The sequence below is a fragment of the Vipera ursinii genome (assembly GCF_947247035.1).
Source record: "Vipera ursinii genome assembly, chromosome: 1".
NCBI lineage: Eukaryota > Metazoa > Chordata > Lepidosauria > Squamata > Viperidae > Vipera > Vipera ursinii.
In genome coordinates, this window is record NC_139512.1 from 260,557,817 (window position 1) to 260,582,024 (window position 24,208).

Below are 24,208 nucleotides of genomic sequence, written 5' to 3' on the forward strand. Positions count from 1 at the left end.
TTATACATCATTATAAAATTGCAAAGCCATTCTTCTTGGAAAGATTTTGAAAATGATTGTTTTTAGTATCTGTGATCCAGAATGTCCAACAGTATCTCCTATTACCTTATATTCCTCAAACTTTTTCCTTTAGTTCCCACCCATTTCATAAAAATGTCTTCCTCTGCTGCATTTTGCCACAATGCTTTTGCATCCTGTCTAAAATTTCTCATCTTTCTTAATCTGTTTAAGTGTGTAAGGTTCTGCTGTCCTTTTTCTTATACAAACGTGGCTATATATTTGTTCAAGGATAATCGCAGTTGCTTCCAGATAAGGTCACTGTCACAGTTTGAGCTCTCGTAAGTCAATTTCTTATTTTTGGTTTATGTTCTAATCTAAGCTTGATTTCATGAACTGATTTTAATGTGTTCCTCCCCTGCCCCATTTATTTCCTAGAAATTCACCTGAGATTTTACAAGGTGTTATTTTCCTAATATCTAATCTGATCACACCAGGTGGCAATCTTATGTCATGGAAGTTTTTTGTATAGTATGAATAAAGAATAGTGTATAACCCCTACTTCCCCACCTACCCCCAATAATGCTTTATAAAATACTCAAGCAGATGCAGGTTTTGTCTTCTTTTACCTTTTTCCCCTAGTAAATTTGGGGAAATTTAAATTCTAAATTCCATATGATCTTGAAGTTGGGCTATCCAATTTCAGTAATAAGTTAATTAAAAAGTGCACCAATGCATCTGGTTATTCTGTGCTGATACCACAGCTGTGGCTAATATACAGCATAAGTATAAAAAAATCACAAAATCTCTTAAAATATAATTTTATTTTGCAATTTTCTCCTAACAAATCTTTCATTTTTTTCCATTCTAGAAATCTTCCTTCCTTCCTTCCTTCCTTCCTTCCTTCCTTCCTTCCTTCCTTCCTTCCTTCCTTCCTTCCTTCCTTCCTCCCTCTCTCCCTTTTTCAATTCTCTCCTAATCTAACATAAAATAGCTTAATATAAACAAAATTATATTAACATAAACCACTTAATCTAAATAGAATTTGCTTGTATAAGTGTCATCTATTACATTCCCTTTTGGTAGAAGTTTTTATATTTCTTTTATTTTTATGTGCCTTTAGACTTGTCTGTAATCAATATTTCACTTTACAAAAAATTTGTACATTAATCTTATTATCACTGTTTTGGAATAAAATTATACATTACAGACGTTCTTGGCATATGTTTTTGCACAAACTGTTATTTCCCTAATATAGTACATTTTCATTCTTAATTTTTAGCTATAAAATCTCACCATTTTGAGTAAAGTAATATTTTTTTTTAATTCCATTTATATCCCTCCCTTCTCCAAAGACTCAGGGCGGCTTACAAGCTTAGCAATAGCCTTCATTCTATGGATATGCCTGCTTATTAGGGCTTTCACACACACCCCAAGCGGCATTATTACAAAGTCAGCTTATTGCCCCCAACAATCTGGGTCCTCATTTTACCTACCTCGGAAGGATGGAAGGCTGAGTCAACCTTGAGCCTGGTGGGACTCGAACCTGCACTAATTGCAGGCAGCTGGTGTTACTTAAGGAGGCATTAGCCCACTGCTCCACCAAGGCTAATATATAAAGATATTGGGCTTATTATGATAAAAGGAGATTCATTATAATATATTTAAGAAGTATTAAACATCTATCTACTCTTCTAATGAAATAAGATAGAGGGCTGTGATTTTCCTAATGTTATTGGACTTTCAGCATATTTGATTATGCTGGTTCTTACCCCCAAAATTAAGCAAACAGATCAACAAACTATATATCACACATAACTGGCTAGGGAATTTATGTGTTAATGACACTGGAGGAGATTAAAGATTTGTACCATTTAGTTATCATAGAGTAGTAAATGGCATATGTTAATGTATTACAGAATTTTTGCAAACTTTTCTAGAACAATAAGTATATTTCTTGGTTCTAATCCTTATAAAGAGATATTCCTTTTCCATTTCCATGAGTTTCTGTGTTCATGACTAATTCTGTGGAAATTTGCATTTAATACATCCTAACATTTAGTTAAAGTCTGACATAAGGCACTTGTAAAGCAGTTTTACTGCAACAAATTACATTTTTCCACTAGGAACTGTTATTTAGTTAAATGGTTTTAAGACATCAGACTATTATATGACAGACGATTTTGTCACTATGCAAAAAGTGAACCCTCTAATCAACTTGTTATAGCATTTCACAAATGTATATGACAGTAAACTAAGTAAACTGTCATTTGGGCAAACAATCCTTGAAATCCTTCAGGACAAGGAAAAGGTGTTTGACATAGACTTTGAAGCAGCAATAGGGTTTATAGTCATAGATGAATGTGTTACTGAACAGTGATGCAGCAGAAGGTATGTAAACAGAGTTGCTAAAGACAAAAATGTTACATTCATTTTCACATATTTCAATTTTCTCTCAAAGCACAATTTTTCTTAACCTTTCATATCTGAGTTAAATCCAGAATATCTTTCACATGAATGCATCATGGTTCTTAGAGGAAGCTTTTTCCCCCCAATTGTCCAGTACCATCTTCATGTATTTTCTTTTGAGAGTGGGCATTAGAATTTCATTTTTAATGTGTGCCAATGTGTTCACAGAAAAAAGTGACAATAAAGGTTATCTTACTTTATCATATCTGTCTTATCCTATCCTATATCCTATCCTATCCTATCCTATTCCAGAAGTTTCTCTAGGTCTCAGAAGCAGCTTTTCAGCCAAACAGAAACGTTCAAAGTGAAAGAGATATTTGCAAGATGGTCTCTCCTTCCAGATGGGATACTTTATGTAATACATTAGCAGAATATTAAAATACATACAAAAACTGATACAAGATTAAATTTCTGTATTATGGTAGCAAGTGCTGTAGTTTATTGCTGACCAGATGTACAAATTTATAGATGTTATGCTGGTCAAAGAGGACACATTTTTGTTTGTTTCTAAAATTTATTTGCCGTCCATCTTGTGGACATATTCTCGATTATTTATTTATTTATAAAATTTGCTCATTTGGTATCCAATGATTATTTATCTTACTATACAAATCTGCCACTATCCTTTCATAAAAAGAATAGGTGTGTAAAGAAAATTCTATAGATTATCATACCTAATACTATTATTCCCTGAAGTACATTCACTTTGAACTGATGGGACCTCTGTGAAAAACATAAGCTTGCAAAGAATGGAAAAAGCTTGAGAAATGAGAACAAGGGAGGTATGTAAAGTTTACTGTTTTTAAACTGAGCTTGAAATATTTATTATATTTATAAATTAAAACTATAAAGTTATTGTCTGACAAAAGTGTTTTTTAAAAAATGAGCAAAACCCACTTAGATTTTGGTGTTTTCTCTACAATTGCTATAAAATGAAATTCCATTTTGCAAAAGCTGGTTTTACAGTACTTAAGACACAATACATACTCATTCACTCGTATGCAAACATCCTAGAAATTTTAAGTTAAAGCTTATCTTTAATGCCAATGTTTTGGAATCACATATAGAATCTTTGCTTATACCTAAGTCCCTACATAGCCACCCATAGAACCTGCTGTGGAATGCAACAGTAGAGTTATTAAAGACCACACGAAAGACAGGTTATTTTGAACATTTTGACACATGAAAGGATAATTATGCCTCAGTTACTTTATGATCATCTCAGCAGATGCCAACATCTCCCTCACTCTGAAGGTTAAGCAGGATTGGATCGGCTTAATGCTTGGAGAGATGGCAGGGGAGGGAGTCAAGTGATACAATGTACACTTTTATATGATAATGCAAATCATGTTCCTTAAATATTTTTGTGTGATGTTATGATGCACATAAGAAATGGCAGGGTTTGCAAAATGTGCAATGTTTTGTGATGTCACACCTGATCTTAATAAATACAATTAGTTCATCTTGAGTCTTTGACTCCTCATAAATGAATACCATGCCATCTAGTGGTTATAAGGAGTTTTGCAGCCCAGATCTGGTAGCTCCAACTTTATTTGCTACCTTTCTAATTACAGCTAGTCCTTGAGATATGACTGGCCACTTATCGGCCATTAAAGTTATGACAGACCCCTTGAAAGCTACCTACAAATCTTTTTCAAACTTATGGCAGCTGCAATGCCCTTCCAGTCATTTGTCCTTATAACTACCCACAAGGGTGCTACAATACACACACCCCGCCATTCCACCTCAACAGGGTCCCACACTGCTTGGGTCTGCTCCACCTCTCCTGGAAGCAGCCACCATTTTCAGTGCTCTGACAATTACTTGTGGAAATGGCAGTTGCTTTCGGAGCTTTCTGCCCCAATCAGCTGGTTGTCAGGAGATTGCAAACCACTCCTAGGCTTTGGGGAAGCCAGCTGTCTGTATACAAAGGTGGCAGCTTCAGGACAAACTTCTCCAAACCGTTTCTTTTCATAACCCCCTGCCTCCCTCCCTCTCTCCCTCAGAAACCGACATTTCTTCAATAAAGAAAACAAAAAACCTGGGAGGAACAGACTTCTTGATCTTTCTCCCCCAATTAACTGAAACTAAACTCTCTGCCTCTAACTGTCTAATCTCAGTCTCTTTTAACCACTTAATTTGTTAAATTTACTGCAGGCCTGGAAAGAGGGTGACAAAATCTATAAGTTATTTACCTTGATGAGTCACTGCCAGAACGAAAATAGAGGAAAGGAAGGAAGCAAGCAAGCAAACAAAATCTTTCTGCAGCCTGTTTGCCTTGAGGATCTGAAAAAAACGTTCAAGTCTAAAGAAAAAGTGGCAGCATCAACATGCACCAAATGGCTACAGCAGAAGCTGGGCCCTAAAGGCCACAAAAGCTTCGAAACCTTGGGAAGTTTGTCCTGAAGCAGTTGACTTTGCATGGAGGCAGCTGACTTCCCCAGAGCTAACAAGAGCCAGGAGAGGATTGTAATCTCCCAGTGACTAGCTGATTGGGGCAGAGGCCCAGCCCACAGGCATGGCTTCATCAGCCAAGCATGGAGGCTTGTTTGAAAGCTTCTCTGTCATTGGAATGCAGTGCTAGGCCCTTATTTAGCTGGGCTCCTTTCCCTTGCTGACTGTTTTTGGTTTTGCAAAGCTATTTTCCTGTTTGTTTGCCTTTTTATGGATTCAGCTGGGTGGCCAGTCTCCCAGGGCCCTCCCATGAGGTACCCCGTGCTCACTTAACAACCTGTGCATTTCACAGTGGCATTAAGGAGAGCAGGAGATGGGGGTCATTAAACAAGGATCTCTCATAACGGTTGTCACCACTTATGACTGTAATGGGCAGGCTCCATTACAGTCATAGGTCGAGGATTTCCTGTATTCCTGTTCTTAAAATAGAACCAGAATTTAGACTTTCTTAATAGCGTCACCATTTTTGGCATCTAACCTCTTTTATTTATTGTGTGGAAGTCTAATGAACTTAACATTTTTTCCTAGTTAATATTACAGGGGGAAAAAACCTGCAAAATTTCCAGGGTAATATTTTGATGGAAAATGCTAAACAGAATAGAAATATAGAAAAATGCACCTTTTGTGTTATTTATCATCACAGAATACACTATCAATATTTATTTAGAAAATTCATATAGTCACCTAGTTGCTTACAGCTACTCTAGGTGGCTTACAAACAATAACAACACAGTATAGAAAAAATATTGTAGTTATTCTATGGATTCACTTTTTATAAAGAAATGAAATAACTTAGTTGTATGATAGTGCATTCAGTGTAAAGTCAGTTGCACATAAACTATGTCTTATAATCCAATCAGAATCAGAGGTGGAATAATAATTGCAGAGTGTTTCGAGGCAGAAGCAATGTTGTTTAGCTTATGTTGTATCTCTTATGTTAATAACAATCTAACTCTTGATGACAAGGAGCTATCATTTCATGACATACAGTGATACAGTTATTCCAGCTGTAATAGCAAAGAGTGATTTTAAAAGTGCTGCCATTTTTTAAAGAGAAATACAGAGAAAACAATATATAAAAACAAATTAAAAAGAAAGCAATAATATCCAACAAATTAAAAAGGCAAATAAACAAGCAAATAAATAAAAGAACCTGATATACTAAATTAATATAAAAAATCTAAATGTCATAAATTTATCCCATCATTTTATAAATGTATCAAATTGTGTATAAAAGTACTTTTTCTTATAAAATATCATGGAACCTACACCAAAGGAAATACACTGTATTTTTTTTGAAGATAGCTTTTTCAAAAACTGGATAAATATCTCATTTCCTGAACCTAGTCTTGGATATCTGGGGTAATACCACTATTCCAATTTCTGATTATAATTCTTTTGATTCTTCCTCATGCCCAATGTAACCAATACTCCTAAAAATGATCAGATCTCACAATTTTGGAATATAATTAAAAGTAACATTGACATATTTAACTTGAAAACATTTGTTGTTGTTATTGTTGTTGTTAGTTGCAAAGTTGTGTCCGACCAATCGCGACCCCATGGACAATGTTCCTCCAGGCCTTCCTGTCCTCTACCATCTTCTGGAGTCCATTTAAGCTCACGCCTACTGCTTCAGTGACTCCATCCAGCCACCTCATTCTCTGTCGTCCCTTTCTTCTATTGCCCTCAATCTTTCCCAGCATTAGGCTCTTCTCCAGTGAGTCCTTCCTTCTCATCAGGTGGCCAAAGTATTTGAGTTTCAGCTTCAGGATCTGGCCTTCTAAAGAGCAGTCAGGGTTGATCTCCTCTGAAAACATTTAGTATATATAAAACATTCACTTTTATATGTTACAACTGATTTCCAAAAGAAATCAAAATAGGACCTAATTACATCATACGTTTTAATGTATCTCTTATATCATCAAAACACACACACACTTATATTGATACATTTTTCAGAAGTCTAATAGAGCTGGAATAAAAAAAAGATGAATTTAAAATTCAAATCCAAAGAAGCAAAGTTTTTAAACACAATGGTGTTCAATTATTGAAAGTCTGTCATAATCTTTTATAAATCAAAAATAATTTCAGCTTTGTAACATCTCACATAATTTCAAACTTAAGATTCGTAATTTCAGAACTAGATTCAATTTTAAAAACTGACAGCATCTCAAGTTAATGCATATTAAAAACATGCTTAATTATATTGCTATTGATTTAAGCAAAGAAAGTTCCACATTGTTGAAAAATTGTAAAACAATAATTACAAAATAATTGAATTAATGTGTCTGTTTTAGTATTTGCCCATTCTTTCCACAGACTATCTTATCACCTATTTTTAAAGCAGAGTTTTTCCATAAAATTAAATATTCATGAAACTCAGCATCAAAATCCAATCTACATCCCTTTAGGGCCCAAACATGTTTAGCTGCATGTAAGACGGGAAATGAAAAAAAGTTTTTTCTTTGGCTTATATTGATCTGAGTAACTGCCAAGATCTAAACAGAGATACATAATAACTTCTGAATAGAATCCATAGACATTGATATTCAGTTAAATTCCCATCTGTATAAATACAGACAATCAAATAAATGTCCAATGATATTTTTAAAATATCTGGCAAATAAAAATTTCCTTCTTCATAACATCATACCAATTTAGCCAATGAAATTTTTAGAGGCCTGTCTTGTCATAAATTTCCTTAGATCAGTATGAATTTTTTAAAAAATCTATTTTGAATTAACAGCAGGATGCCTTTTAAAATATATATTGAGGAATATTAATTTCATTAATATTGATTTTTCCCACTGATTAAGTGGAATTTTAACCCATCAATTACAGGTGGTTGTTGGTTAATGACAGTAACTGGGACCAGAATTTCTGTCACTAAGCAATGTGGTCATAAAGAGCACCGTCACATTGCTTAATGATGAAAATCCCAGCACCTCCAATTGCCATTATTAAGCAAGAACAGCAAGTGGTTAAATGAGTTCCTGGTGGCTTTCAATCAGGCCAGCAAGTAGGTAAGGCATGGAACGCAATGTGTGCACAGCAGGGCCAAAGATGGCTATTGCCTGGCAGGGGAGGTTATGCAAATGGCCTGTGATACATGGTGCTAGTGCAGAGGTAGGTTGGTGCTGGGCAGGGAACAGTGAGTGATTTCCTCTATCACAGGCCACTCTCACCCTAAGGAGTTGTGGAAATCTAACAAATGGTGATCATGTGACCATGATATGCTGCAACCGTGGTATGAGCTGGTTATCAAGCATCCAGACTGTGACCACATGAGCACCGAAATGGTGTGATAACCAGAACTTTGCCATTGTAACTTTGAGCAGTCACAGAACAAATGTCAATAAACAAGGACTACTTGTAATATCCATAGAAATAAAGAGCAAAGTTACTACTACTACTACTACTACTACTACTAATAATAATAATAATAATAATAATAATAATAATAATAATAATATGTTGGAAGGTGCCTTGGAGGTCATCTAGTCCAACCCCCTGCTCAGGCAGGAAACCCTATACCATTTCAGATAAATGGCTGTCCAGTCTCTTAAAAACTTCCAGTGCTGAAGCATTCACAGCTTCTGGTTGTTCCACTGATTAATTGTTCTAAATAAGTTCTAGTGATAAAGTCAGTTTTCTGACTGACTAAACTATGTTTTCTCCTTAATCTCTTAGAAACCTCATCCAATTCTTGCATACTTAAAAGTTCCACAGAATGTAATTTTAGGAATGCTAGTCTACATTTGCCTGTTTTGTACTTGAGTGTTTCTAGTCACTTTTTACTCCTGACAATTGCCTGGAATAGTCCTTGTAGTCTTGTCAGAAATGGTTTGCTCTTACCTTCTTTCTAGGGCTGAGAAAGAGTGATTGGTCCAAAATTACCCAAGTGGCTTTGTGTCTACAGCAGAACTAGAACTCACAGTCTCCTGATTTCTACCCTAATACCTTAACCATTACCCTGTGGCCAGCAACCGATATATGACTTTAAATGAGTGAGAGAGATAGGTCTAGTCTTGTCAAAGCAATTTTTTCCTTTTAGTTTCTATTCTTGAATATACTGAAAAAGATTTGCTTCTGTTGTATCTGCTGACACCCATCAGATGGATATTGACTAATCACAATGGGTAAGTAACAGTATTTTAATTATCTTTTAAAATACAGTAGTGACTTGTAATACTTGGAGAAAGCTGAGAAAATGATCAGAACAAAATAGACAGAACTTCTTTTTTTTTCTCCCTTCAGCTCAACTTCCAGTGCTTGTACTGTAAACGCTACCTGGTAACTGTTGAGATGCTTAAATACCCAACTACCAATTTTCCCACCAAAAGGTTTAAAATGCAGTAAATCAAATGAAGCTGATAGCCACACCATCCATCATAAAACTATATTTTTCATCTTTCTTTCCGATTAATTTTGTTTCTACAGTTGCAATGAAATAAAATGCAATAAAATAAAACTATCTTCACATTTCAAGGTGCGGGTCAGGCTGCGTGTGTGTGTTTGTATGTGTGTGTGAAACAGGTGGAGGTGCGTGTATGTGTGCAAAATATAAGAGTTGGTAGTGGTAGTCATGTCTACCAGGTGCCCTTTTTCATCCAGGTGCCCTTTTAGGGTGTCGGTTTGCTTTTGTTAGAATGAGACTTGTATTCCTCCCGGGCAGAAACCTTACTACTCTCTTCAGCAGCTGCGTGGCAACGAGACCTTTCAAACAGAAAGGCAAGAAAAGATGCCGGTTCTGCTTTATAGAGAGAAATATAGATATTTGCAGCCGAGGGGAATGGGGAAAGAAACCGGGCGGGGTGGACGGGAAGCGCAATATAAAAGAGCAAGCAGCCCCGTTGGCAACCTCTTCTCTCTCTCGCTGTTTCTCGGGCCGAGGTGGCCGCTAATCAAGAAGGGAGCCTGAGTCGGTGCCGGGCACGCCTGCCTGCTTTCCTCTACCTGAGCTTGCTTCTGCAACAAAGGCCCAGCAGCCGGCAGTAGAGAGCGCCGCGCCGCTCGGCTCGGCTCGCCTAAGCCGGCGTCCACTTCCAGAGACAGCCACCGCCGCTTCCTTAGTTGGGGAGGAAGGTAGCAGAAGCGGAGCCAGCGAGCTCCCTGACGTGCCTCCGGAGAGCAGGCAGGTGGCGGCGCCCGGGGACCCGTCCTCCTGCCAACCGAGACCGCCCCTCATTTCCCTCTGACGGCCGTTGCAGTGGCAGAAAGCAGCAGCCCAGCCGAAGCAGCCGCTCTCCGGGGGCGACTCCCCCTTTCTCTCTCTCTCTCTCTCTCACACACACACACACACACACACGCACGCACGTCTTTCCCTCCCCCGAGGTTCTTGTGTGCAATCCCGCTCAAAAAGCACCGCCACAGTCTCTCAACTTCGCGGTTTCCGCCGCGACGCAGGCGGGGGCGGACGCGACACCGAGGTGCCATTTAAGAAAAGAAGAAGAAGGGGGAAAAAAGCCTAAGAGGGGAGCAGAGGCGAGTGGCCGGGTGCGAAGGAAGATGTTCCCCAAGTCTCGGGCAGAGCTAAGGTCACGAAAGGGGATTTGAGAGGTCTTCCCTCGATCCCCACCTTTCCTTTCGCGCCCTCCATCCTCCCTCCCCACCGCCCCGCGTGCTTCAAACTGGGCTGAGCAGGGAGCGGCGGCGGCGGCGGCGGCCGTTGCCTTGCAAACATTGAGAGACAGCGCCTGTCATGCTTCTGTGCAACAGCCAGCTCCCTTCTCCTCCTCCTCCTCCTCCTTCTGTTGCTGTGCTGCATTGGGAATAGCCGCGTTGCCACTGAACGGAGAGACTGAGGCAAAGAGGAGCCCAGACCGAGCGCTGACAAGAGGCTTTGCTGCTGTTGTCTGAGGCAAAACAAAACAAGGAGGGGTGTTGGTTAGCGAGGCGTGAGAGAGAGAGAGAGAGAGAAGAGAGTGTGTGTGTGTCAGACTACAGAAGGAGCGGAGCTCGCTCGCTTCTCTCTTTCCACCTGCCCGGATGGCTGGATGGATCGAGAGCTGAGCCCGGCTGGCGAACAAACTTGCAAAGGCCGTCGGATGCCTTTGGGAGACGCCGCCGCCGTTTTCGCTGGATGCCGGGACACCATTTCCGCCCGCGCCGCTTTGCACAAGGGGTGGGAGGAGGGCGCCGAAGGCGATTGTTGGCGCGGCGGCTGCTGCTGCTGCTGCTGCTAACGCGATCCTAATGTCCGCTCCTTCCCGGGACTCAATGGCGGCGGCGGCAGATAGGAGCCCCTTGAATTCTGCCCAGGCTCGCTTAGCCTCTCCCACCATCTGATTGGATACGGCTGGGCTCTGCGTGGGACTGCGGGGCTGCCGCGAGGGCTCGGGGAAACCATGGGTTACTGCAGCGGCAGGTGCACGCTGATCTTTATCTGTGGCATGCAACTGGTAAGTGAGGAGCTGGCTTCTTTGGCTTCCTTTGAATGGTCTCTTCCCCATCCCCTCCCTCCGTTCCGAAGACTCTTCTGCGAAAAGAAAGTATAAAAGGGGGTGGGGTGGGGGCTCAGAGGGATGTGCCGATGCCAGGAAAGCAGAAGAAAGCTATGCAAAAGTGTGGCAGTACCGTAGGGACTTGCTAAATGGATTTCACGTGAGGACGCGGTAGAATTTGTGTTTGAGGTTCCAGTTCTGTGCTCTTTTAACTCGGGAGTGAGTCTCGTTGAACGGAGTGGGCTGTGTTCCGAGTGTGGGAAGCATTGTTATGGTTTTTTTTTTTTTTAAAAAGTGAGATCTCTTTTCCACTGAAGGCCCTCGAACTCGGAGAGATCCAGGGCGTCTTTGTAAAGCTGAATGATTTTTGAAAAGGAATTGGACTTCGGGGTAATTGCCATAGAAGATGTAGTAAAGGAAGGCGTGAAAAGTTAACTTATCTTCAGGGAGGCTTAAAGGAAGAGTCTTGGAATTGGCTCTTCTTAATTAAAACGGGTGAACGCTTTGTGATTGGGATTATAAAGTGGCTTCAGGTTGTCAGGTGAGTGGCAGGGTTTAGGGATTAAATGGTGTATTGTTTTAAAGTGGGTGGTAAAAGCTCAAAGAACCTGACCGTGTAATTTTATTGGAACGATGAAACTGCATTGGCCAGAGATTGAAAAGGAGATAACTAGCAAATCAGTTTCAGCCTCTGACCTTGGGTGTCTGAGATTCCTGCTACTGCGGTTTTGCTGAATACTTTGGTAAGTTAAAAGATGTTTCAGAGATGCAGTTCCAATTAGCCAGTTTGTGAAGGTATCTTGATTGAATATATTAGGCGGAACAGGTTGTGAAATAGTTTCCTACAATTGCAATTCTGTCCTATTTGCATGGGAGTGGATGATTTGGACTTCTGTATAGAGTCTAGTGTGAATGAGTGAGAAAAGCAATTAACCTTGAGAACAGGAACAAATTTTCTGATAGTTGGCAAGATGCCATTTAAGGTGCTTTATTTTCTTGAAATGACAGGTGGTTAAAAAGATAGTCTGGGAGAAGAAAATGGCCAATGATAGGTGCGTAGTCTAGGAAGGTGTTTCAGTGAATCTATCAACTCTCAACTGTGTGTGGTGGTATCTAAATCTTGTTCAGAGTAGTGTTTATTTTGCTTATTTATATGCAATTTCTTAGGGGGGGAAATGCTGCCTTAAAAGTATCAGTATTTGTTTTTATATTAAACTGTATGAAGAACCTGGAAAAGGTTCTTTATCAGTAACATGTATTAGTTGGCTGTTTCAAATCATCTTCTATTTCATGTAACCAAAAAAAGTCAATATTCAGGACTTGTCCTATGGAATCAAGCTGAAGGATGAGTTAGTTCATTGTAACCAGATGTTTCTGGGGGAAAAAAAGAATGCTATCAAAATACTCTATTTCCTTCTTTGTCCCAGACATCCAATATTATTGGGTTTGGTTTCCTTGTCTTTTTGGATCAACATGGAACAGGCATGTTAAACTGCTGGCCCGCGGGCTGGATGCATCATACTGAAACCGTGCCCACCTCATTGCTGGCAGTGGGGGGAAAAGTCACGATACGTTGCACAACATCACGTGACATCGCAAGTTTGACGTGCCTGACATTGAAGGACCTATGCACATAACCACTAATTAATTTTAAATGTGCCAAAGTTTACTTGAACTGAAATGGGACATGGCATAAAATTGTAAAGTTTCCCTGTTTCAAAGCTTATGAAGTAGAATACTAGATAAGGCCTGTAAAATACTATAAAACTTCCCTAATTCTTGATTTCATGACATTATTTTAGCTCTCTTGGCTCCTGCTAAGCAAACCTTAGTGCCATATAGCATTGATCTATTAAAAGAGAGAGGAGAAAACTGACAGTTTGATAGTTCAATTGCTTTATATTCTTGGTCAACTATATGTTACATATATTCCAAAATACTGAATACTGTTTTTTTTTCTTTATTGGATCACTTTTCATTGTTTACTCATGAATCATTTCACTGTGACTGATCTGTGCCTGACACCGATGCATGTGAGCGTGTATTGTATTACAATGTTTATTAATTTTTATTAATGAACCTGGAAGGGTTGAGAGAAACTTAAAACTGTTTTAGACTTTATATTTTTGAGCATGCACTAACAAATTAAAAATGTGTATAAGGAATCCTCAGAAACATACATATATTGATTCAAATACATAAATTTTTCAGGTGTTTTGTGTTTTTCTGGTTTTTTTGTGCAGCTGCTAAGTACATTTCAGAATTTCTGGACTGACAAAGGCTACCTTCACAGAAAGAGAGAAACATATATTTACTGTATCCCTATTTGTGGATTGTACGAGGCAATCTTATGAATTCCATACTTTTAGACCAAATGTTTATGATGGAATAAACATTTCGTAGTTTGGAATTGTATGGGTGGAGATCAAGAAGTTATAATCTTCCACTTACATATTTTCCCACCACATCTTCTACCTTTTTTTTTTCCTTGCTGTTAAAAATTCATTAAGGGAAAAAGAAGAGCTGCAAATTGACACTTGATTGATAGTGCTGGTATGAAATCAGCAATACCTAGGGGTAGCAAGGGAGCTGGACCAGGTCATCTCTGCATTCCTTCCACTAACTATGCTTGCTATGTATTCAGTTCATGATCAGTTGCTGAGAAACGCACCCCTGGCAAGACAGATTATAAAATAAAACATAAGAAATAAAAATAGTTCAAAGATAGAAAAGGATTTGGAATTTAAAGGATTTCAAACATTCTCAAGTTTATATGCAAACTGTTTATCACGATTGCACTTTTTAAAAATGTACTTCATAGTATCAAGATATTAATCACTCATAGTTGGTATAAATTGATGAGATCAAAAGGTTTTGCATTTATATATTTTATATTTTTAAAGATAACTAATATGAACTAAAAGAATAAAAATAAAAATCAGGAAATAAAAAAAAATCAGGAAATAAAAATGGGAAAGGAAAAATAAGAATGTAGTAAAGGAAAATAAATATATAAAGAATTCATCACGAATATAAACAATTTTAGTAATTAATCAATGCATAAAATACAACAAATGATGTCTTCTACCCATATTCCCTTATCTATGAATAAATCATTGAAACCTCGTTGTTCAGTTCTGATCAGCAAAAGTCCATTAAAGGTTACTGGAGATAATATATCTATTTTAACCTTGGTCAAATAAATCAATTTTATCTTCCTTTTACTTTTAACAATCTTGATCTTTAGTCCATTCAAGTAATAGCCTAGAATTTGATTTCTTTTCATTTTTTTTCTTTGTCCCTTATTACAACATTCTTCAGAGCATTAACAAACCTCTTTTGTAAATCTGATAAAATTATTTAGATCATCTTGGTTTGTTATTTGTATATCCCTTCATCATCTTGGTTTGTTATTTGTATACCCCTTTTAATTATTAAGACATCACTTGGTTTCCTTTATATGTTCAATATAGCATCTTTTTCTATGTGATTCTTGTAACCTGTCATTTTTAAATCCACATTCAGAACAGTCACAGACTTGTCATAGTCTCTCTATAGAGGCAAGCACTCTTAAAATTAACATCTGAGATCGTTGTTCAAAAGTACCCTTCAATATATCTAATCTTGCAATATTTTTCCTCTTTTTTTGGTCACATTTAGTCAAATTAGTGAAATTTCAGTATTCTTGTTTTTTTATTTTAATCTTTAATTCCTTCTAGTTCTTCTGACTTACAACTATTTATTTAAAGACCATTAAAAGTAATGATGGTGACTTATGACTGGTCCTCGCTTTTACAACTGTTGTAGCGTCCATGTGGTCACATTATCAAAATTTGATAGCTTGGTAATTGGCATGTATGTATGATAGTTGCAGCACCCTAGTGTCATGTGATCTCCATTTCCAACTTTCCCAGGGGGCTTCCAACAAGCAAAGTCAATGGGGGAAGCCAGATTCGCTTAACGAACGTGGGAGTTGCTTAACAAATGATGGTTCACTTATAACCCCAGTAAAATATGTGATAAAATCTCAATTCACTTAATCATTTAGCGATGGAAATTTTGGTCCCATTTTGGTTGTAAGTTAAGAACTACCTTAGTATCCAATCTTCAAAGTCTCATCCTATTATGTTTTTTAGAGAATTCCAAACAACAATAATTTCCTATAGCAAGGATTCTTATAATTAATTGCAAAATGTTATTTCAAATTCATGTGGATCCTCCATTTGCAACTTTCCAAAATCAAAATTCTAATCATGTTTTTTTCTGTTCATTTCAAAAGATTTTTAAAAAATTCTTAAGCTTGTATTTAAATTTTCTTTCACTAAGGATTGAAGGACACTCATCTGGTGCTGTAAAGCAAGTTGATCCAAATCTTCCTAATAACTGAAAAGCACTTAACAAGCAATATTTAGAAGTGATTAGAAAAAGAAGTATGCAACCCCAGTATCTGTTTTGAGGGAACCATGCAAGTAGCAAGTGTCTGGAGTATATATGGATGATCTCAAGTCTTCTCCTTGTCCAGAGAAGAATTACTGCAGGCTCTTCATTCTTTTAATAGAGTCATCTTCAGTTTGCCATTTCTTTCTCCTAAGTAGTTATAGGTTTCTCTTTCCTTGTTGGTTTGATCTGTTTTGTTTTTGGGTTGTTTTTTTTTTTGCTTTTGTTGTTGTTAGTTGCGAAGTTGTGTCCGACCCATCGCGACCCCATGGACAACGTTCTTCTAGGCCTTTCTGCCCTCTACCATCTTCTGGAGTCCATTTAGGCTCACACCTACTGCTTCAGTGACTCCATCCAGCCACCTCGTTCTCTGTCATCCCATTCTTCTCTTGCCCTCAGCCTTTCCCAGCATTAGGCTCTTCTCCAGTGAGCCCTTCCTTCTCATTAGGTGGCCAAAGTATTTCAGCTTCAGGATCTGGTCTTCTAAAGAGCAGTCAGGGTTGATCTCCTCTAGGACTGACCAGTTTGATTGCATATACTGGTTTTTACTGGTAAGTTGCCCAGAGTCATTTAGTAAAATAAAGGCATTTTTGGAAGAGGCTATATAAAAAATTGTCAAAATAAGGAAAAATTCCTAAGAGCATGCTTCTGTCCATTTTGAGATTTGGGTGTGTCAAGAGAAACATAAAAGTTGAATTTGGTAGAGGTTATATTGTAGTAAAGTAAAAAGAGATGGGTTTAAGAATAAATCAGTGTTGAAGGAATAGAAATCAAATTAAAATTAAGTGACCAGTATAAGAACAGTACACCAAGATGGCCATGTAGAATAAATGAGTGGGAATTGTATCACAAACTGCCAAATCCAGGAAGAAAAAGTGAATGGGTTGAAAGGAAGGGCGAGGACTGAGTAACATACAATTGAGGAAGTGAATCAGATTTTCAAAAAAGGGGTGAAGCTAAAGAATAAAAGGCAACGTATGAAGTGGTGCATGAGCTACTAGAAGCTGAGATGCCTTGTAAGACTAGATTTTGTTATGGAGAAATATAGTGAACGATGGTGATGTGAATTAGTTTCAGTTAATAGTTTCTTTGTTCTTTTGTGAGTTCTGTGTAATGTTGCTTATCTTGAAAGAGAATAGATTGATAAGATTATGGTTGGCATGTCTTTTTTAAGTAGAGAAACTTCTAGCCACTGAGATCATCTGCATATGCATATTTAGAAAATACTGGATTCAGAAACCCAAATGTGTGTGTATCTGTTTGTTTAGAGTAAGTTCATCCTTATCCCCAAATGTTATGAACCTACACTGAAATCAGCAATGTTTCTACTTAATTTTAAGTTTATATTTAGCTGGTATTTCCCCAAAATGTCTATTCATGATTTGCTACCATTCTAGACCTACCAGATGGAACCTTGAGGTATGTATTGTGTATTACATATATTTGTAAGATTTTCAGTTTTTTATGGCTCTTCAAAAGCCCAGAAGTTAAGCTGGGATACTTATATTGTCCAATTATCAGATCCCAAGGGATAAAATTAATCTTAGAATATCTATGGATCAGTTCATCCAAAAAAGGACAAAAACTATTAAAACATTTGTTTAAAAAATTCAGTGTTGGCAAATAGTCTAACTCAATGCTATACTGATACTACTGGCATTGAAGATAATCGGTATGGCTACACTCCCTGTGCCTACTTATATTATATTTCTACTAGCTAATCCAAATAATTTCAGTAGTGATCTAATAAATTAGACTAAGCCCAAACAATCAGTATAATCTAAAACTGCTTGGACTCGAAATGTTACTGTATGGTGAAGGATATATCCAGCAAAAGAAACTGGCAGGGGTCAATTAGCAGGGGTCCTGACAAGGATTTTTAACATCTCCTTGCAAACGGCATGTGTACCATCGTGCTTGAAAGCAGCTACCATTGTCCCAGTCCCGAAGAAAACTGCAGTTGAGTGCCTGAATGACTACAGACCTATTGCATTAACGTCTGTAGTCATGAAATGCTTCGAAAGATTGGTTCTCCAACATCTTAGGACATGCCTCCCACTGGACTTTGATAAACATCAATTTGCCTACAGGGGAAATAGGTCGACAGACGATGCCATAGCTACTGCTTTACACTCTGTAGCAAGTCATCTCGAGAAACCTGGAAGTAACATCAGGATGCTTTTTGTTGACTACAGCTCGGCTTTCAACACCATTTTGCCGAGCATTCTCATCGAGAAGCTGACTGACTTGAAATTCTCCCCCACCATCTGCAATTGGATTCAAGACTTTCTTAGGGATCGGTTACAAACAGTGAGGGTTGGGTCTGCTTTGTCCACCCCCCTGAAGCTTTGCACCGGCACGCCACAGGGCTGTGTGCTTAGCCCCTTCCTGTACTCTTTATACACTTATGATTGTGTATCATCTAACCCATCCACTGCGATAATCAAGTTCGCACATGATACAACTGTGGTGGGTCTTATTACAGGTGGGGATGAGACAGCATATAGGGCAGAGGTACAAAAATTATCCATATGGTGTAGTAACAACAACTTGCACCTAAACATCGGCAAGACGAAAGAGATGGTGTTAGACTTCCGGAGAAAAAAGGAGGAACCTGCCCCACTTTACATTGGGGAGGACTGTGTAGAGAGAGTTTCCTCCTTTAAATTTCTGGGAGTCTACCTCTGTGAAGATCTGACCTGGAAAGTTAACACAACCCAGGTTGCTAGAAAGGCCCAACAGAGGCTTCACTTTCTTAGGGTCTTGCGGAAGAACAGGGTAGAACAACAGCTAATTACCCTCTTTTACCGGTCTACTATAGAGTGCGTCCTCTCGTATGGTATTGTGGTTTGGTATGCTGGTCTGACAGCCACAGACAGGAAAGTATTACAGAGGGTAGTGAGCACAGCACAAGACATTGTGGGCTGTTCCCTGACACCACTGGATGACATCGCCAGGGCTCGTTGCCTTGGAAGTGTGAGGAAGATTCTCAGGGATGACTCACACCCTGGACGGTATCTCTTTACTCTCCTACCATCCGGTAGGAGATATAGGAATATAGCCAGCCGTACCAACAGGCTGAAAAATAGCTTTTATCCGTGGGCTGTTAGGCTTTTAAATCTTATGCAGAATTGACTTGGGAGGCCGGTGTGTGGTGTAGTTGGTTCACATGGTGTGGTAGGATGGAGGGTTTGTTTTCACTGTGTGTTGGGGGGAGAGAGCACGGGGGGAGGCTCAGCTAATCTCAATGTACACATGTACTTTGACAATAAAGGTTTATTATTATTATTATTATTATTATTATTATTATTATTATTATTATTATTATTATTATATTTTTTAATTGTATAATTGCTTGGAAAGTAAATGCAAAGGATTGAATGGTTCAGTCTTAGGCTGAAAAACAAATGCTGGATCAGTGAAAAATGCTGGTCTTTTGTAATATGGAAAATCAGCACAATATATAAATTACACTAAAGTCTAATTTGGTTCAGTCATAATTACATTGCTTGTGCTAAGAAGACAGTGAGTTAGAGTTGTGCTAGCACAATCTTGAAAGTAAATGTGATTATCTAGGCCAGAATTTATTTCCATCTAGGTACTGCTGATTAGCTATCAGTAAGTTGTCTGCATGTGTCCTGTGATCTGGCTGAGTGGACTTTCCACCTCATGGAGAAGCATCACTCTCCATGAGAGAGAGTTGAGAGTTGAGGTGGGCCCAACTTTATCCGCTCCATTAACAAGGCATTCATGTAAGCAGGGCACAGGCATGGAAGCTTAAGTTACAGAGCGAAGCAGCTGTTCTAGCTTGGCAAAGTACTTCAAAGCCTCATTGAAATAGAACACCTATTCAGAGATTCGCAGAGTCCCACAAACAGTTATTGGCCTTATGTTCCAAGAAATAATTGAATTATTTTAGGAAGATTCTAATATTCTGCAAGTTGCTAACCACTTTGATATCTTGTACTAGCAGATTCCAAAGCTTTCCTGTCCTTGGTCGCATATCAGGAAGCTTGATTGTATCCAGGGTAGATAATAATCGATTTTAAAATCGATTTTTTATTTAAATTGGATTTTTTTGATATTTATCAAATTTATTTTAATAAAATGCTTTTGGAGTAAAAATCTATTTAAATATAGTTTTCTATTTAAGGTACATTAATCATTTAGTTTATTCAGCATGAAATGAAGCTTAGTTATATAGCATGAGGCTGTATATTCTGCAATATTTACATTTTTGGTAAACTCATTTGATGAATCCAAGCTCTGCAAGCTGAGATACTGTAACACGCATTGATGCATTCACACAATTTCACAGTAACCATGAGATTAATCATAAAACAAAGTTCAGGAATATTCCTTTAACCCACTGCTTTGCAAATCTATGTACACTACAATCACTATGATTTTTTGAAGAGAAATCTATCTGTACCAGGCTCTTAAGTGTTCTAATTAAATAAAAAAAATTGAGTAGTTCTCCAACTATGTGTGATTAACCTATTAACCTAAAATTGGTTCTGATATCACTGTTTTACTAACCTGACAGCTTATTATTCTAAATAGGAAACCTTCATTTTGTTTGCAAATAATAACCAGCAAGAATAAGTTCTTACATTTAAAGAGCACCTGTCATTTCAGATCCATCATGGCAACGCCTGTTAGTGGGCATCCACTCACCTGCTGCCCACCACCTCCCAAACCTTGTTGTGTCACTGCCATATCACCAGCCGTCCCATTAAAGTGAATGGGACTGTCGGTGAGTCAACAGCAGGTCAGAGGAGGAGCCGCTGCAGGACAGAGATGACAGTGGCTCTTTAAAAATTATGATTTAAATCAAGCCTTTTTTACTAGTGATTTAGATCAGGGGTGTCAAACTCAATTTCATTGAGGGCCGCATCAGCATTGTGGTTGCCCTCAAGGGGCCGGGTGGGTATGGCCTGGGTGGGCGTGGCCTACTGGGTGGGCGTGGCTAGAGTGCATATGGCCTACTGGGTGGGCGTGGCCAGCTCTACATCATTCGCATCAAGGGTGCCTATGGGGGCCTGGGCAGGAGTGGGACAGATCTGAGTGTCTCTGGCAGAAGGAGGGTCTCTGGGCCAGGGCCAAGGCAGTGGGGGCCATTCCCTCACTGTTTCCAGGATGGCTTCGTGGGCCGCATGAAACCAGTTTGTGGGCCGGATCCGGCCCCCGGGCCTTGTGTTTGACATGTCTGCTCTAGTGATTAGTAGCAAGGGAGGAGACAATAAAGTAATGAAAAAGAGACTGCTTACAATTTGCACCTGGAAATTATGAATCCTTTTTAAAAAAAGAAGAAGAATCTGATAATGCATCCATATCATCCTCATCAAAAGAGAAACCACTTGTTGACTGAAAAATACAAAGGACTTAGCCCTGAAGCTTCTACATGTAAAGGAAACTTTTCCCTCTGGTATCCTCCAGGCATTGCTTCTCAGTTTTTTTGATACAATCAAGCACGTAGGTGAACTCTAGTTACCTATGATTGGAGAGTTAAAATCAAAACTATCTGAAAGTACTACATTGAGAAAAAATGAATATTCTTAACCAGTGCCTTGGGGAAGGGATGCTACCATGCACCTCATCCAAAATGTAGTTCGGCATTTCAAATGATCAGATAGTTTGATATTTTTCACTCCAAGCAGTAAAATTAGTCAAATATAATAAAATACCAAGGATTACATTGGGGGGGGGATATTGACATAAGATGCATGGAGGGGATTTCAAATAAATATTCAGACTTTTAATGGCTCTTCAGATCCTTTAAAGCAGGGGTGTCAAACTCAGTTTCAATGAGGGCTGCATCAGCATTGCGGTTGCCCTCAGGGGGCCGGGTGGGTATGGTCAGGGTGGGCGTGGCCTACTGGGTGGGCGTGGCTAGAGTGCATATGGTCTACTGGGTGGGCATGGCCAGCTCTACATCATTCATATCAAGGGTGCCTATGGGGGCCTGGGCAGGAGTGGGACAGATCTGAGGGTCTCTGGCAGAAGGAGGGTCTCTGGGCCAGGACCAAGGCAGTGGGGGCCATTCCCTCACTGTTTCCAGGATGGCTTCGCGGGCCACATGAAACCACTTCGCGGGCCGGATCTGGCCCCCGGGCCTTGTGTTTGACATGTCTGATTTGGATCATGATTTAAATCAACTTGATTTGAATCAGATCCACCCTGATTGTATCACTTTGGCTTCCAATTATGAGAATAAACAAATTATTTTTCCACGACTTCATAATTTTACATGCCTGTGTCATATTATGAATAATACAGGATTACTTTAAAAAAATAAAAACCATCAAAATTATACTCTTTTCTCATCATGGTTTATTTTCTCTGTCCTCTCCCACATCTTTGGCTGTTTAACATTAACCTTCTTCAGGAAGCTGGCTTGCTGACTTTAGGCCAGTCACTCTCAGCCCAACTCATCTCACAGGGTGGTTATTGTAGGAAAAATAGGAGGAAGGTATGTTAGATACGTTGACAGCCTTGAGTTAATTTATAAAAATAACAAAGATGGGATATAAATTAATGTCCATAGTATTCTACACAGGTTTGTATACAGACGTTTTGATATGAGTAGTTTTATTTTTTATTCCTTTTATTAATCAGGTTCAGAATTTGCCTTTTTAGTAGAAGCTGTACATTGATTTCAGTGTTTCCGCTAGATATTTGTCATTTTGTGATTATCCGCAGAGACTATTATATATGTGTTTTGTTTAAAAAATTCCATTATGGTTCACTTTGTACTTGCCAGTGCTTAACGATTACACTAGTAGGAAGATGTGAATCTTAAGAGAGTTGTAAAGTCTATTTTGTCATAGTGAAGCACCCTCAAGATGAAATATAAAGGCAGGACCCATCTACTTCACTTCCAATACCTTCCTTTAAATGTCAGTTTGAGATAGAGATCCCCTGTTTATTTTCTCCAAGGGAGGGAGATTCAAAGAATTATTGTTTTTTGGAGGGTCCACAACTTATATGAGGCAGCATATTGGTGAACAGTAAATAATAAAAACTTGTGGGCTACTCACTTTTATGAGATTATTTGGAGACTATTATTTTTTCCCCTCATGATCTGTAGTCTTTGTATATGGGCTATGCAAATCCTTCAGACTGGTTGCTAAGGAATGCGTGGGAGAGCATATGCAGCACCTTTCTTTAAATAATTAAAGCAGCCTTGTCTTTTTCCAGAATCCCCTAGCTGCTTCAGAAGCTTTCCTTACTGTCTCCAAGTGACTATGCATGGACAACCACTTTGTTTTCAGCAACTAACAATTATATAAGTGAATGAAGCACAGTTACCATTTTTGTGGCAGCTCCTTAACTGTATCTTTAAGTATAGGTTACATGCAGACATTAAGAGGTGACTATATATATTTCCAAGCTGTGAAAATCTTTAACTGCTGATATCTGTAAATTATATTGGTATTAAATATACTGAAACAGTCCAAGCTAGAATTTCATGTACTTTCTAATCTTACTTAGCTAGCAACTTTTTTTAACCAGAATTCATTCTATAATCCATATGTTATCTTTGCTACTTTATTTTTGGATAATTATATATTGTTTTCTGTTTTTCTGGTCAACATATTGTTCTGATTGAAATACATCATACAAAATTTAATGCAAAGACTCTAAAAATAATCTTTGAAAATGTTCTAGGTTATAACTTTTAAAATTAGAATTCTTTAACTTAGAGTACTAAACTATTCTAAATATCTAATTTATCCCTGATTTAAAATTGACTTGGTAATTATTTTATATAAAGTTTTTAAACTTTATTGTGGTTTTATTTGTTTACTAGGCTTATGGCTCACCAGCCATTACTGACTCTTGAGAGGCTTAGTGGTCTCCAGACTAGCATGAGATTAAAAACTAGCATAAATACCACAATATAATAAATAATAGTCCAAGGAACAATAATTACAGAATTGCTTTTCAGGAGAGATTAAGATAACTCAGTCTTTGAAATCTTGCTGTTGAAATCTGTTTCAAAACGGATTTCAATAAAATTATGGAAGAATGGTAGAAACAGACCTGCCTGATATCAGGTGGAGTGCTCTTCCAGAGAAGGTGGATAAGTATTGAAAAAGTCCAATCCTAGGATTATCTGCAGATGACTTTTTGTGAGAGTTTTAAGAAGGAGAGAATTCCTTCTTATTCTCAACAAAAGATCAGAGATCACTGGGAGAAGATGAACCTGCAGTAACCAAATCCTGAACCTTGAAGGGCTTTGAGGATGACAACCTGCAGGATCAATATATTTATTTTAGATCTCTTGGAAATAAACTGATAACCAGTGCAGTTCTTGAAGCAGAGATGTTACATGAGTAGATTGGCTAACAACAATTGAATTGTTCAACATTTGCAGTCTGGTGCAATTTCTGGGAAGTCTT

At 38.4% G+C, this 24,208-nt stretch overlaps 1 protein-coding gene across 2 annotated transcripts in view; it reads left to right on the top strand.

Moving 5' to 3' along the window:
- Positions 1–11,270: 11,270 nt before the first annotated feature.
- The window catches only part of NKAIN2 (sodium/potassium transporting ATPase interacting 2), a gene marked incomplete at both ends in the record, with an annotated part of 629,329 nt that continues 616,391 nt past the window's right edge, over positions 11,271–24,208 (top strand). For both annotated transcript variants that reach the window (XM_083370531.1, XM_083370532.1), the window contains one exon: positions 11,271–11,324. In XM_083370531.1, the coding sequence (XP_083226657.1) occupies positions 11,271–11,324 (54 nt within the window). The remainder of the gene's footprint in view (positions 11,325–24,208) is intronic.